Here is a 16,331-nt window from a genome sequence, read left to right on the forward strand (position 1 = left end):
ACTGTGATTTGTAGACTCTGTCAAACCAAGGACTGCCACCTCTGGAGCTAGAGCTGCATAAGATTTATAGATATAAACGGAATGTATAGATACTCCTTAAGCAGGGCTGAGGAATGGGCTCAGGTTCTGTCTTGTTATCGTACTTAACTGTGACCACTCCTTAACCATGATCATTCATACTCCTGGACATGGTTTTGGCTTCTGCTAACTAGCACTCTCCCAGACTATGCCTGGTCATGGCCCAAAAGACAATATGGACCATGGACTGGTCGTTTGTATGATTCTAATCTTTCCTGGAAGAAAAAGTTTAGCTATATGAATGTGACCCATGATCTGCCAGGTGGTCTCATGGGTCAGAAAATGCATGCTGGCCTATTTTAAGCAGCAGAGACATGTCTTGAAAGGCTGGCTGAAAAAACAGCAAGCTGTCCAAGTGACACGGTGTCTTTTGGTATGGCCAAACCCTGATTCATCTCACCAAAATTTTGTGTATCTAACAGGTAGGACTCTAAACAGCAAATGGGCTAGAGAAAAAGACACGCAAGTGAGGATTCAGCCCATATATCTTTTATACCCATGAATCACCCTTGTAAGATCCCCATCTCTCTTGACTAAAAAGCCAGACAACTACTTAATGTTGGACTTTTGGCTTTTAGACACCTAGATGCAGGTAGGACTAATGCTACCTTTAGTGTCTCAAATGGGCCAGGTCTACTGCAGTATCTTCTTACCTCACTGAGCAGGCCAAGTTTCAGTTTTACCCAGACTAGATAGGTACATCAGTCAGAAAGCCCCAGATGGTTTTGGTTGGTACTTCATGTTAACTTAGTGCAGTTTTAAGCCACCAAGTGGCATTTGTTACCAAATGTCCTTATGTATGCCTCTATGTAACAGTCTACTCCACCTTGTTCCCAACTGCATATGACATCACAACTATTTTGTCTGGTGTAGGAGACCCAAAAAGTAGCTATTCAATAGGGGACACCACAATCAAACCTATTTATCATTACCCACATTGGCTGGAAAGAGTGCTGAAAGAGGACAAACGTCTGTACAAACCCATATTCCTTTGGATCATCATACACTCCTTAACTCTTGTTGGGAAATGGCTTCGGTTTGAGAAATTAAAGAGGTCAAAGCAGTACTTGTTCTTCCCCACATCAAACAAAGTGCAGTTAAATTCTGTCCTGTTGTCTCCTGGGTGAAGGGCATTTTCATACAGCCAAGTTGTTCGTTGGCTGGGATGCTTGACAGCCTCTTTATAGACGACAATTTTTCCACTGATAGAAGTGCACGGTGGAGAGACTATGAAGACCTGAACCAAAGTCTTGCATGTTGTTTCTGGTGCCACAACCAGTCTGTATCCAAATTTGTGGAGGAGATCTATGGGTCCTATGGAGGAAATGATGGAACGTGTTTCTAACGATTTCAGTAACACCGTGATATATGTTTCTTGACCAACAGGCGGGCAATCAAACTCTATCCACTGGGACCTGGAGAGCAGGATTCTTTTGCTAGTTCTAATGCCCAGAGTGTCGTCAGAGCTTACTCTTCTGAATTCATAAAGGGTGCTAGTAAATATCACATCCAGTGAAACCACTGTCTCGTTTATGGCACACAACTGCTCATTCGTAAAAATTCCAACCTGAATGGAGCTCCCAAGCACCTCTGAACTCCTGTTCAAATCAATGTGAAATACAGGCCATTCCACATGGAGGGCAGACATGCTTCTTCTGCTCCACTGGGCAGCACTGCTGTTGTTGCTGGGAGAGACCATTCTGAACAAGAAGTCCCCGGCACTCTTAAAATGGAAACACTCAAATTCTACCCTCCCATGGGACTGATTTGCTGGAAGTTGTTTTCTTGCAATTATCTCGTTGGTGCTGGCATCCAGCAAAAGCACAGACAGATGCTCTGCTGTCACATTACCATCACTATAGTACTGATATTCCACAGATACTGTGTCATTGCTGAAGGCTACATGACCTGGGCGCTCCAACAGGAGATACTCCACTTCGCCGAGAACTGCAAGGAAAACAGTTTCACAACAGTATTAAGAGCCAAAGAGACAACTGATTGTTTATCTACCTTATGGAAGAATCCAAGGATTTATAAAGTGGATATTTAAGAAGTGGATCTCAAGCTTTTTAAAGTGAATCAGTTCACAAAAAATAGGTCCTAGCTATAGCAATTAAAGCTCACAACCTCCCCTTTGCACAGGGACATGGTTTGCAGCAGCAAAAAGCCCACTGCAGTAACATGTTCAGGAAGGTCAAAAACAAGGTTTAAAAAAAAACCCCACACAAATGACCCAAAACATTCACAGAAAATCTCAAACTTCTCAACTTCTTTCACTTACAGTTTCTTTAAATCCACTTCACAGTGGCCAGCTGATGTTCCACTTACTTTAGCTATAATTGAGTAAAAAAAGCACAGTAGTTTCTTAATAGAGAAACATGAAAAATGTCCCCCAAATTAAATAAAATAGGAAGTCTGCATGATGCTTTTTGAAGCCTCTTCTCTTGCTCTGTCTTATGAATCTTTCATTTTGCTCATTTGCATCGCAGAGACACTTGAGTGAAAGAGCTGAAAATAACAGTGATGGTGACTGCAGCACTTTTCTTGTCTCAGATGTGGTGCAACATGTCTAAATGACATCATTTCATTACAAATGGCCCAGTCTTTTTAAATGTACTTCTTGCATGACCATGTTTGTGCAAGTTGCCAAATTATCCTGAGACGTGCTATAACTAGCGGGGATAGATGATATCTAAAGCAATGGATTGGGAAGATCACATTTCCGTTCTCAGCTCAGCTAGCTTTTCTGCATTGCTTGAAACTTAAGAATTGAAAACATAGAAAGGTTATCTAAAAAATGGGAGCTACATGCATCTATTCCAGACACAGAATGCACTGTGAGACGTCTTTATGTAATTAATTGTCTGGGAAAAGGCTTCTGAGTCTTGGATGATGCTACGGAAGCATAAAACTTCAGTTAAAGCAATCCTTTCATAGGTAGTATCAACTAACAATACTTTGACTTGTTAAATCTGTTACATATGTCTTAAGATTACCTCAAAGAACGCTTTGCTGGAAAAACACTGCAACTGCCAAGAAGCACTCAGCAGTCAGGAGTAGCAGGACTCATCTCACATAATATTAGACGCCTACCACTCTAAGCTTCTATTTGAGTTAGTCACCTTGGATTCACTTTCTTGTCAGCGGGGAAAATTTTCGGGAAGAAATTCATCTGACCAGCTACAGACATTTACACCAGTGAGGTGCAGTGTGCACTAGAAGAGCCTATTACCCTCCACCAGCTATAACACATCCTCAAAAAAAACCGGCTCCAACCACATCCATGCAGTCCGAATGAAGGTGGCACGCACAGCCTTACACATACAAATCATGCATATACTCTTACATGTATGTACCATAACTTTCATTTGCATTTCCAAAAGACACTGCTTTATTTGGCAGATGGATGGTGCTCATTACCAGAGGGCTCTTTTCTTCTCATTCCTCTATGGGTGGTGCCAAGCATTACTGACTGCACACCATCCAAAATCCACGCTGATAACACAGATATATTCATTTCCCACATGTACTCTTCTATTGTGCTCTTACCGCAGTATATTAGCACATTAGAAATATTAGCAAGTTTATCCTCCCAATAACCCTGGAAGATGAGAGGATGACTCTATTTGTGTTTACTGTCTTTGGAACAAAGCACAGGCACAGAGGAAAAGTGTCAAGTATCAACTAACTGCAGGTGCCCCTAAGAAACCCAAGACCTGATTTTAAATACAATGGTCCTTCAGACATCCAAAGCAGGATCCCATTGATCCCAGCTGTGGTGAGCACATGGCACTCCAGGAAACCTGATCTCAACTCGGACACTCAGAGAGCAGGAAACAGATCCTGCATGCCTGTTAAAAATGGCTCTCCATGAACTGTCCAGCAACATGTTCTCCTTGCTCTTCATGTTTTGGTTCTGTCATCTGTGCCTGCCTGTGCCTGCCCATATTTTCCAGGCCTGTTCCTACCATCAGCTACTGCCAATATCTCTTGGGTACTATCCTAACTCCGTTACCATTGTTCTCCAAACTCCTGCCTTTGTCTCTTTGCCTTTATAGCTCTTGTACCTTCTCCTGCTCCTTGGGCCTGCAATTAACTCCAGCAAGTTCCTACTTTTCTCACTCACTGCTAGCATGACAGCAGAGAGCACAGGACAAGAACTCTAGTCCCCAGTATCACAAACGTGGAACGTGGGGGAACTCTGCTGCCTTGGGCTGGAGCATGCACAATATTGCGTGGGGCTGGCAAGAAGAACCAGCGGGAGCTGGGGCATGCTTAACCCTTCAGAGAACTTCATTACCATCATCTGCAAGGACTTAGATCTGAACCAAGTCTGGGCAATTCTTCACAACGACAGCAGAAAGCATGTCCCAGGCCACCGCGAGCACTCCAACATGAAGTTCCCACAGCTGTGTGAAGAGTTTCCCAGGGAAATGGTTGCAAGTTGCTGAGCTTTTGTTTCTTTGAACATGGGCAAAATGATGTATTTCTCTACAAAGGAATTGGCTAGATTCAACTTAGCTGAAACATTATAAAGGAAAAAGGAATCAGACCACGGCAAAAGTCCAGCACGAAAAATTTCAGCTTCAAGCTTTGAACTTACAGCAAAAACATTAAAGTGACAGTAATGAAAAACATTGATGTTTGTACCTACTGCTCTACTATCTTTGCTCTGTCTTGACTCTTGCACTATTTTTTATTTGGAATGGCTCAGACAAGAAGAAGTACCACTGTGTATGTGTGGGGGAGGACTGGAGAGAGGCCAGGGGACTGCCATCTAGCTCCCATCAACCTTAATGCAGATCATTTGGGAAGTGAGGAAAGTGGGAATTACTGGAGGATGCTGTTATAGCATTGCAGAGCTCTGGCTGGTACACCCCAGTTCACAGCATCCTTTCCCCCATCTTTGGTTAATAACACAAGAACTTTGCACTCACGGACAGCCCACACAGCAGCTTTTTATGATGCTCCAAAAGGCTCCAGTCAGAAGTGGCCAGCTTCTGCCACAAGCTCCTTCAGCCGCCCTCCAGCTTACTGTGTGTGCATGACTGTGTCCATACACCAAAACTTGGACCCAAGTTGTTTGGACAGCCAGTCAGGGCAGCTTTCAATGCATTCGTATATTTTTGGTTGCCATTACAATGGTCTCCCATTGAAAGAAGCCTGGCTGTGGCATCAACAACCTGCCAGAGGAGTCTTTGCAAGAAGTCACTCTTAGAAAGATCAAAAGAAAAATCCTTGTTTTCAATGAAGAGCGAGAAGAATTATTTGAGGCTGCTGTTCTGATATTTATTTGTTTCTTGCTGTGTTTAAGCCAACTTGGGTTGTGTTGTTGGCTTGTCAGCCACCAGTAACACAGAGCTAAGAAAAACAAACACATCAGAAAAAACTAATAAGAAACAAGAATAATGTTTTGTTGTATGTTAGGACATTTTTTTAGCATTACAATAATTTTCCAGATCATACTGGATGATTAAAAAAATTAGTCTTGGTCTGAAACAGAGAAGTATATGAGTAAAATAATCATCTAAAAACTAGGTACACATAGGATACTCAAAGATGTGTATACGCAGAATTGCTTGGAAGTAATCTTCTGAATTACGGTCCGCCTTTTAACTGGGAATAAGGCAAAAGATGATGCACCTAAAGTTTGCAGAAGGGATTTAGCTCTTTAACTGCACCTTGTAATTACTTACTGTGCCACACTATAAAGTTCAGGAATAATAGCTTTTACCTCTGAGTCAACTAGTTGTGAATGCCTGCAGGACTAGCTCACCAAGAACCAGTGGACAATGCACTCACTCACCTCACTTCGTGGGTTAAGCAAATTTAATACTTACCTTCACTGTGTTCTCCGCTCAGTGCAGTGTTCCTAACTTGGCTAATTAACTTTGTCTTATTAAAAGAAGAAACAGTACTAAAAGCCATAGCCAAGTATTGCTACCCCTACTGGAATTAAATTAATCTAAAAGATGGCAATTCTAGGTTCTTTACACATTCTAGAACATGTCCCTTGTTCTAGAGCGGAGACAGAGCAAGCACAGAGGCACGAGTAGCATCCTTAAGTATTCAGTCATTACCCATGATCAGATTGTTCTCACTTACACAAGGAGAGAAAACCGCATACACTTTTGGTCCACTTCTCTCCTTTGTAAGACATCTTCAGCTGTTTGGTGTGTAAACTACGTGCTACCACAGCCCGTTCTGTAAAGGGGGACTAAACAATCCTTTATCTATTTTTTCCGTGCTGTAGACATTTCAGCAGTGTGGGGCTTAATCCTTTAGCGTGGTTTGACAATATACTGCAGCTGTCAGAACACCACCTACTTTTATATTAGGAACATAATTTTCAAAAACAATTTAGGAATTAGGAGTCCCATTTTCAAAATTTCTAATTCACTGTGCAATAAGGAATTAATACCCTTTGTGAATCTGCTTCCTACTTAGTACATTCTTGGAAGAGAGAAGACAACATGTATAGGATGCCCCTCAGCTTGTAAACATCTTACAGTTGTCTCACTTGAACTTAAGATGTCTAACCTCCCTCCTTGGCAGCTGATAGTGAGAAGGCGGCACCTTTTCACTCCACCCATTTCAGACTTCAGATGGGTTAGAGCTGCTTTCAGTATGTGCTGATTTGTGTGTGAACTACTCGAACAAGACAGATTGCCTCTGACTAGATGCCTAATTTTACATTACTAAAATTGAGTGAGTACGAATACCATCCTTTGGCTTCTTATACATTCAGAGAAAAGAACACCTCTGTTCTTAAAGGTTCTCTAAGTGGCAGCTTAGGTCCATCAGATGGGGGCTCACTCAGTCAGAGGAGAGGAGGTTGCCTATACTGTAGATGCTTACATCACAGCCAACCATCATAGGTTCCTTTTATAGTTAATGGAAAGAATCAGGTAGTTGTACGGCACATACATCCTGGTACGGATACCTAAAACAGGACTGTCTTCCAAGATGCTCATTAAATATTATGAAATACGAGTCTTACAAGACAGCAGAGTTCCAGTCACTGCTTCAAACACAACTGGAAAGGATCCTGGCACTCTGATCTAAAGGGACAGTTTATGCAAGCTGTATTTTCCACCTAAATATCGCATAAGATCTGAACTGTCTTCTATGTTTATCAGTGGTGTCTTCCATGGCACCTGATTTCAACAGATCATCTGGAAACGGCACCATCCAAAATCACCTTGTGAATACACATTTCACAGTTTTCCCTTGATAGCTCTAATACTCACCGTAGTCACAGAGCACTACGAGCAATAGATTTGAAAAATCTTTCAACATCTGTTTCATTCTGACCAGTGAGATCCCAGGTTCTTTTACTCCTCATGTCCTTCTTCAGCTCCACAGTGCAGGCACGTTTTCCCAAGAACGCCTGAAAGTTAAAAAGTTACAGCTGTGTTGACTTTGCTTCATAAAATATGAGAAGGAAGACATCCCACTAATTAAGTAAAAAAAATCCCACCCCAAACACTATTAATCAACACTTTTCTCCAATTTACTTAAAAATTACTAATACTGTATCAATGGACCTGAATAAACACAACTACAATTCACTGGACAACAAATTTTCCCTCCTGAAATGTCAGCTCCTGAACCAGAACAAAGAAGACAGGCCACAACAATTTACCTTTGCACTGCAGCAACTGCTGCTGTGCACATCTTATATTAAGATAAAGACTCGTGATAGCAAAATTACAAGTATTTTATACAAAATGTAACTCTGATCCAGCACATACTGATAGTGGAGATGTATTGCTGCTGCAAAATTCATATCACTTACTGTCAAATACTTTCAAGCATGAAACTGACTCAGCAGAAAACTACCATTTTGGTTCTCAAACTGCCCTGTTTTTCAGGTCTAGTAATATATTCAGTTACCTTACTAGATTTATAAAAGATCTATAACTGCCTTTTTTTGTCATTCCAACTGATCAGATCAAGGAAAAAGTGGAAGTTAGCACTTTCTCCATCATTTTTAAGTTTACATACTCTGCAGCCTCAGTTAAGCCAACAAAAAATAGAGCTCCTTTTGGCAACTTTCACAATTTTATGTCCATGTGTTTTAAACTAGTCTTTATGAGGCTTGTAACAATCACATAAAACAGGTTGGAAGCACAACGATAGCAAAACCAACAGTTTGCTTCAGAAACAGAAGTAGGGGAGAATCTCTAAAAAGATACAACCTAGCTCAAGGGAACCATTCTTAAAATATAAGGACTGCTCTTTCATATTGCATAGGAGTGCCAGCAAGTCAGTCTTGCTGTGCTCACCATCACACAAACATGCAAGAAAATTCTTGTTCCATAAAGTTTACAACCTAATTTTACGTGAGAAATCTGGCACTGGTGCAGGCAGAAGCTAGAAGCAAACAGAACTGCAGAGCATAGAGGTGAAACACAAGGACCAGGTACAGCAAAGATCAGGTACGTCTTTAGGAATCACAAATGAGGTATTTCAACAATTACATTGCTAGGCTTGTTGAACGAAGACACAGCAGACATGTTATTTGAAAGCTTTTTAAACTGGTCTCTGTGCCAAGTGGCTGGAGAGAATGATTTCTAAGAAAAGACTAGCAGCACGGCTTTGCTCGGTAAAAGCCCATTACACCGATAGCTGTACGCATCTGACAGGAATAACCACCACCCGGCCCACAAACTTGACAAGGCTCCAGACAGAATTAGACAGGGACAGTGATACCACCACCCCTCATGATTTCACTTGATATGCCGTAAATTACAGCACGACAAACCTTACGGCTCAAGACAGGGCGGGCTGCTGGCAGAGGGCGGTGCAGAGCCCAGCCTGCCCCCTGGGGGGCGCTCTGTAACTGCCCCTGCCTACCGACAGCAGCATCGCGCCAGGGACGTCGCTCCTTCCCTGGGCTGTTACTGATCATGAATCAGTTAATCGAAACAAAGAATCAAAGTGGTCCAAAGAAGAAAAAGCAGGTTTTGATTACAAAAAAAATAATAATAAAAAAATTGTGATAGATGCCTTGGCCTCTAACGTTAACTGCTCAAGGAATACAGCAGAAGTTACACTGTGTTGCTGTAAACTGCTCCGAAAAGGAGGGGGGAAATGCTCTGTGAGGCACAGCCGTGACTGTGCTGGATGATCTAACAGTTCCTTTCCACTTCGAGCTTTCCTAGCTGTGTATTTTTCAAATGGCTTTTACAAATACTTCTTTCGGAGAGACAGTCACACACTGACAGGTGAAATTCAAAGAATCCTAATCTCAGTCTAATGAGTGACACACTGCAGAAAGGAAACGAAGGTATGGAAGGGAGAATAAATCCTCGGGAAGAAAAAAAAAAAAAGCCTGCGTGGGAGAGTACTTTTGAGGCGGTGGCCTTACATCTTCATTTGCACATCAGCCCGACTGAGGGAAAAGCGACATGGTTCACGAGACAGGGCACTGGCAGGAGGTAGGGGAGACGGAACTTCTGTCCCTATCCCTGCCATCACCAGACACACAATATCAAACCGCAGCATTAATCTGCTCCCCTCTTCCCCATCCCATCTCTCCTGCTCTGTATTTATAGCACAGATTTGTCAGGACAGGGTCTCCTAACCTAGCCTGCGGATGGAGCGCAGCACCAGAGCCCTCGGCTGTTTCAGTAACACCGATCGTTTGTCAGACCAAACCCTCCTGCCCTCTCACCCATCCCTCCGCGTTATCTTGGCTCGCTTGGGAAAAGGCTCGGGCATGCAGCGCAGGCAACACCCAGGCTGGATGGAACTGGAGTACTTGAAACGGGACCAAAACTAACTTCCAGCCGGTGAGATCAGGTACCTCTGGAAGCCTAGCCTGCGGCTACTTCACCCTCCGCAAGCCTCTGCCACCACCACTCTGCAGCCGGAGCCTCCCACCTCACGCACAGCTACTTCAGCTGCCATACAGCCCTGCCTTCCAACGGAGCTCCTGTTAAAGGGCCTCCATGAAGCCTCCCGGAGTGTTTGCACCTTTGCTAGCTCAATTCTAATAGCAGCTTTGAATGAGAGAACTGCTGGTCCCGTTCTGGTGTGGTGTTGCCCCTCTCCTCCTCCTTCCCCACAGGTTTCTTCCTCTCCTTTCCTTCCGTTTTCCATCCGTTTGCCTCGCCCCAGTTTTGGACAGCCCTTACGCTGACCTCTACACTTGGTTCAGACTTCTCCCCTCTCCTCTCAGCCTTCCCTAAGCCAACTTCTGTCTAGATTTCTTCTCATTTTTAGGTCTTCTTCAAAACTCTTCACATCTTTTCCCCCTGCCCCCACTCTATTATTTTTTCCACTTTTCATACTTACATAGAATTAGTACTTTTCAAGGCAGACAGTACATCTTAAGCGGTTTCAACACTATTTAGATCTTCTACCTCAAGTTCATCAACTTAATGAGATGAAAAATGATCGAACAGAGAAGGCTATCAGACTTTGAATAATTTGCTTTTTTAATTTATTGCTCTCATGGACAAGCATGGACTAAGGCTCTATTGTGTGACATGCCGCAGAAGCACAGCAACATAAAAAGATGATTTCTTCTTCCAAGAGACAGCATAATGGGCCGACTGGAAGTGGAAGACTTCCTCTCCAAAGGGAATTAGAAATGACGGTTGAGGAGGGGATAAGCCATAAAGCACCTCAGAGATGCAAATCAATAGGTTTGTGTGTAACACAAATGATACTGAAACATTTCAAGTCCCTGCTCTGCAACAGATCTCCTGTGTGATCTTGGTCACATCACTTAGTTTTCCTGTGCCACAGCTCTCCATTGGAAATAGTACCTCACTATCTGGTACAGGAACTACAAGAATAAATCTACCATGAACTTCAAGACTAACAGGCACCACAGTGTCAGAACCCGTGTAAGAACCAAACATAAAATTTACAGTTTTATTTACAATAGGGTTTTTTTGCAAATAAAGAATAAAAGAACAGGTTATATATACTGACTACTAGAGTCACATACGTTAACCTATTCATATGATGTCCCTATTTCTCTACATCATTAATATCATAAAGTATTTTGTGATCATTTTGGTTTTACAAACAACAACAACAAAAAAAACCCCAAAACAACAACAAACCACAAGCCAAGTGGATTTACAACTCCCATTACTTTTTGCGGCAATATCCAGGGTCACAGAACAAACATTTCACAAACCAGCCATCTCTTCCGAGTGCTGTCACTTGCTAATTTAGCACAGCTAACCAGTTACCAGCTTCATCAGCTGCAACAGTATAGCGCTCAGCAGCTACTCCCCCTTCATGTAGGAGGATGAGAGGCAAATGAGCCCTGCAGTTAAGAAAGGGCCATCAGGAATTAATCAGCTATTCCATGACCAAGCACTGAGCTTAATGAGAATGCGGACTCACAGCACTTGAAACCTCTGCACTCTGGAGCCTCATTCTCACGAAGAGCGCCATGCATGGATCCTGTATTTCACCCCAGCCACGGGTACCCTCAGTCCCTTTGCAAATCCCCCTCCCCTGCTCCAGCCTCCTTCAGGAATCGGGAAGAGGCCTGTCCTCGCTCACCTCTCCTCTGAGCACAGCCCTGCTCCCTCCTCTCCCCCCAGGCCCCCCAGCTCCAGGTGAAGCTGGATCCAGCCATGGCACAGGTCCCCCATGACTTGGGGCACACATGAGCTCGAGACAGGAGAAGGGCTTGGAAAAGGAGTAAGCTGGGGGTCAGGCTGAGGACTGCCCCTCTCGGAGGCAGCCTTCCCCCGGACCCCAAGCACTGCCCCAAGCAACAGCACCCTACCCCAGCTACCCCAACGGATCCAGCAAGTAGCTGAGGTCTGGAGTGATGCTGTCTGGAAAATAAAGTTATTTATTGGAATTTAAAGCAAGCAAAATGTTGCCAGAATGTAAAGGGGGAAAAAAAATCCCAGATGAAAACCAGTTTCCTTAATAGCTGCCCATTAGTAAACATTTTTCAGCTGTATTTGCAAACTGAAATTTGCACAATTCTCGTTATGCATGAGAGGCTGACAGTAAAATAGGCTAGAGACGGAAAAGCCTGAAAGTCCCCAAATCCTCCCTACATTCCACTTGAGGGACACCAAGCAGCACAGACAGCAAAAAGAAACGTGTATCTGCAACATTTCAACAAATTTAAGGTATTTTATCTGTATGGCAGGAAAGAGATTAATTATTTTCAACCAGTATTTGCTTATTGCAATGGGATTAGGCAGCTATTGAAGTGTTACCACCTGCTGGGAATTTCAGAACTTCCCAAATAATCCTCCTCCTTTGACATTAAAGAGGGAGCACCTTAGGTGTGCATCACATTTTATCAAAATCTAATCACTGCTGACCAGTCTGAGTGGTCGGGGCCAAAAATATGCCACTTCTCAGAAGACACCGAGTTTAGCAAAGAAAGTATATGTATGATGTCTGCCACAGCAGGGGGCTAGAGCTGACATCCTCAAAGGCATCTTTCATTCTTATTTACACATCAGACAATTTTACATTGTTATCAGATAATGGCTTTATTAAAATTATGCATCTAAATTCACTGGGCTGAAACTGACAGCACCAGACTCTCTGTGTGCAAGAAAAAAACCCAATAATTAGATGGTAAAGCCTATTTTCATCAACATTTGGGGTCATATCTCACAAAATGCTAGGATTTCTCAGCTCCTTTTGATATCGACTCAGCAATTCAAGAGCTAGCTGGCCGGCAACATCTGTCCTTTGAAACCTAAGGGCTACAGCAGACTGAATAGATGGATGAGATTTACTTTGGAAAATGTACAGTGAAAATAAGTTTATTAAGCACAAGGAGATTTGAGAAGGTGTCCAAGCAATAATAAATAATAAATGCAAAGAATTAAATACAATAGACCATCCCTTACAGCATAAAGGATGTAATGCAGTCATCCATTCTTCCCCTTTAGATTTTTTCTTAAAATAGATGGGTATTGTTCACCGTTTCTAAGATAAACTCCACTAAAAGGGGAATTCTAAAGATCGTAGTACGGGGAGTATGTATTGCACAGCTGAAATAATTGGAAATACGCTGGAGAAGCAGGTCCGAAATACCATGAAGTACCAGCACTGCAAAGAGAACGGAGAAGCAGTCTCCTACGCTTCAACACTGGTTTCGTCGGATACCCACACGGCTTGATCCGGTCTAGCGCCCAACGTAAAGCAGAAGTCACTAACCGTGCTGTGAAACACTAAGGGTAACCCCACTTGTCGCCGACCCGGAGTGACACCCGCACTCGGGTGCTCCAGGTCCCGGCGCTGCCCGCGCCCCGGCGGTGCCACAGCGGCGGCGCTCCCCGGCGGGACGGTCCCTGCCCCACGGCGAGGGGCGGCCGCCGCCAGAGCCCCGGCCGGGGACAGGCACCAAACCAGACGCCACACGGGTGTTTTTAAGAGCCCCGGTAACCCGGCGTTACGGCAAACACCGCGCGGTGCTGCCAGCCCCCCTCGCAGGCGACCTACGGGCCGCCCCCCGCCTGCGCCGGCCGAGCTCCGCGCCGCTACACGCCGCCCAGCCCGCTGCCAGCCCGCGGCTGCCGCACGGCTCCGGCCCCTCGTCACCCGCGGCGACGCGGCGACCGCCGCCGCCGGGTGACCCACCCACGCCCCGCGGACGGCGCCCAGCCAGGCCCGGGACCCCCCGGCCCCCGCCCCGCCGCCCAGGGAGCTGCGTCCGGCCCGCGGGCAGGGGCTCGGCTCCCGCCCCGCGCTCACCTCCGCGCCGCTGCCCGCGGCTCTGCGCGGGAGGAGCGGCCGCCGCACCGGCGCCACCGGCGGGACGGGCGCGCAGGGACGGGGCCGAAGCGGGATCCTTCCCGCGGAGGAAATGCCGCCGGGGCTGCCCTGCGGGCGGGCGGGCGGGCGCTCACTCACCTCCGGCGGCGGCGGCGGGAGCGCCCGGCCCGGCCAGCGGCGGGGGGAGGGTTAAATGGCGGCGCGGCGCGGCGCGGCTGTCAGGGCGGCTGTCAGCGGGGCGCGGGGCGGCGGCGGGCGCCGTGCGAGGGGAGTCCGCGCCCCTGGCGGCGAGGCGCGGCGCGGCGAGGCGCTGCCCTGCCCGGTCCGGCCCGCCGGGGCCGCGCCACCCGCACACGCCCTCCCGCCCGCCGCCGGGGTGAGGCGGCCCCGCGGGCGAGGGGCCGCCGGGGGGGAGGGGGCCACGAGCCGCCCGCCGCGGGGCGGGGGGATGGGGGGGTGCGCCGGGACCCTGCGGCGTGTGCGCCCGGGGCCGGCCGGTGCCGGTGCGGGCTGTGCCGTGCCCCGGCCGCCAGCGGCGCGCAGTGCGGTGCGGTGCGGTTTGCGTGGCCCCGGGGGGTAACGACCGCGGCCTTCCCGCCGGCCACGAAGAGCCCGAGGGCCGCGGTGCGAGCCGCGGGGGGCCGGCGGGCCCTCAGACCTGCCCGCACCGCTGTTTCGCCACAGGTGCGTGGCCCCCACCTCCTGCCTGGCTCCGGAGGTGCCTTCCCGCCAGCGGCGAGCGCGCACCGCGGAACGGGCCGCCTCCGCGGGCGCTGGGGAGGGCATCCAGGCATCCGTGCGCAAGCCCGCACCTCGGCGCCGGGCGCGGGTGTCCGCTGGTTCCGCTGCCATCTCCTGAAGGGTGCAGCGGGCAGGCAGGAGGCCGCTCTGCAGAGCCGGCAGTGAAGACGGGCACCAAACGATCTCACCAACGGTGAGGAGCGGTGCCGGCTCCTTAACGTGCCCGTCTGCAGCCGAAGGTCCTGTTTGTGCGGGTGTTTGTCATGTCCAGTGTTCATGGATAGTGTTCAGGGACTGTTGTGACAGGATGAAACTATCCTCTCACCAGAGGCTTCTTCAAAAAAAGAAACAACTTCCCATCTGTTTTTGTGCAACAGACTCATCCATTTGTCTCAAACCACAGTTAAATTTGTTTCCCGGACATGGAATTTGTGATTTAAATACAGACTGATGGATGCCCACACACCTGCAGAGCTACAAAAGGATTGCAAGGGGCGTTTAAATCAGCCAGTGTTACGTGTAACAAATCTTCCTGCTTTCCCTAATTCATCTGCAACAAGCATAAGGCATGACATAAAGGCCTGAAAGAAGTAATTGTCAACTTTTGGTGTCCAAAACTAAAAACAAGCCAAAATGTTGCTCCCAGTGAACTTACATCATCGATACGACCAAGAAAATACAACTTCCACACGACACAAGCATCCCTGCCCCATGTGACCCTGAGCCTGAGGAGACAGTTAGGGTTGCCACCTGCCCAAGCCCCCTGTTGTCCCCGGCCTGCCTTCCCGCTGTCACTCAGCTCTGATCAACCTGCACTAAAACCCTTTTCCATATGCTAGCTGGGGTCTGCGGTGGTTAACACTTTACAGGCACACTGCCATCTGGAGTACCATCAAAAATCTTCGGGAAAGCAAGATAAACACTTGCTGAGGAACTGGGGCTCTATTCTGGACAGCAAAAAGTGAAGTATTCATGTATCATAAAGATTTTCTAGGCTGTTTGTGAACATTTTAATTTGAACAATCCAAATTCCTAATACTCTTCTGTTTTGTTTCAGTCAAGGTGTGTGCGTTTTTTTTTAACTTGGCTGACTTTTTGCTGTCTGTAAGATTTTGTTTGAGGTTTCAGAGAAGCGATACACACGTGCGTGTGTCCAGTCTAATAAGTGAAGGTCACTGCATTTTGCCATCAGACACTTGCAGCTACATGGTCTGTCCCATGTCTCGTGGTGATGTGGCTCAACCCTTTCTCTGAATGCTGAGGAGCTTCCCGTGCCCGGTCCTGGCCTGTGTGACACGTCTGGCAGCCAGCATTCAGCTCCAGCTCCAGCATTCAGCTCCAGTGCTGCTGTGGGGGTGCTGAGGCACAGAGGTGCACGGTCACGCCAGGAGCTCCTTTCACATTGATCACATAAGTTACCAGCTGACAGAAGTGGGTACGCCGTGGTACTGGGTTCATTCAAACAGATGATAAGTCACGTGGTAAATAAGGAAAATAATACTGTAAGGAGATTACAGATGATGGGGAATTTCAGAGGAGAGGAAGTGTGTGATGAATGGCTCCCTGCTCCAAAACGTCTGCTGAAGTCCCACAGCTGAAACTCCAGTCTTGCTTGCTACCTACATTTAACGTCTGAAAAATCTTACATCGGTGAGTGCATTGCCAGGCTTTTTTCCTCTATGAACAAAACTTTTTAAGGATTTAATCACTAAGAAAAAAATATCATTCCTCAGTTGTAGTGCAGAGGAGAAAGTAAAGAAATCCGCACAGCAGGAAAGAGCCTGGAA

At 46.7% G+C, this 16,331-nt stretch overlaps 1 protein-coding gene across 3 annotated transcripts in view; it reads right to left on the bottom strand.

Annotated features, from left to right (window-relative positions):
* Positions 1–14,138, bottom strand: part of THSD1 (thrombospondin type 1 domain containing 1) — a 28,165-nt gene extending 14,027 nt beyond the window's left edge. For 2 of the 3 annotated variants that reach the window (XM_055702894.1, XM_055702892.1), the window contains exons 1-3: positions 13,783–14,138; positions 7,329–7,468; positions 1,060–2,025 (exon numbers count right to left, since the gene is read on the bottom strand). In XM_055702894.1, coding sequence (XP_055558869.1) covers positions 1,060–2,025; positions 7,329–7,386 — 1,024 coding nt within the window. In that variant the 5' untranslated portion in view covers positions 7,387–7,468; positions 13,783–14,138. The remainder of the gene's footprint in view (positions 1–1,059; positions 2,026–7,328; positions 7,469–13,782) is intronic. The other variant, XM_055702893.1, reaches the window with a different exon arrangement.
* Between the last annotated feature and the right edge of the window lie 2,193 nt (positions 14,139–16,331).

This window comes from Falco cherrug, chromosome 2 (assembly GCF_023634085.1).
Source record: "Falco cherrug isolate bFalChe1 chromosome 2, bFalChe1.pri, whole genome shotgun sequence".
Classification (NCBI taxonomy): domain Eukaryota; kingdom Metazoa; phylum Chordata; class Aves; order Falconiformes; family Falconidae; genus Falco; species Falco cherrug.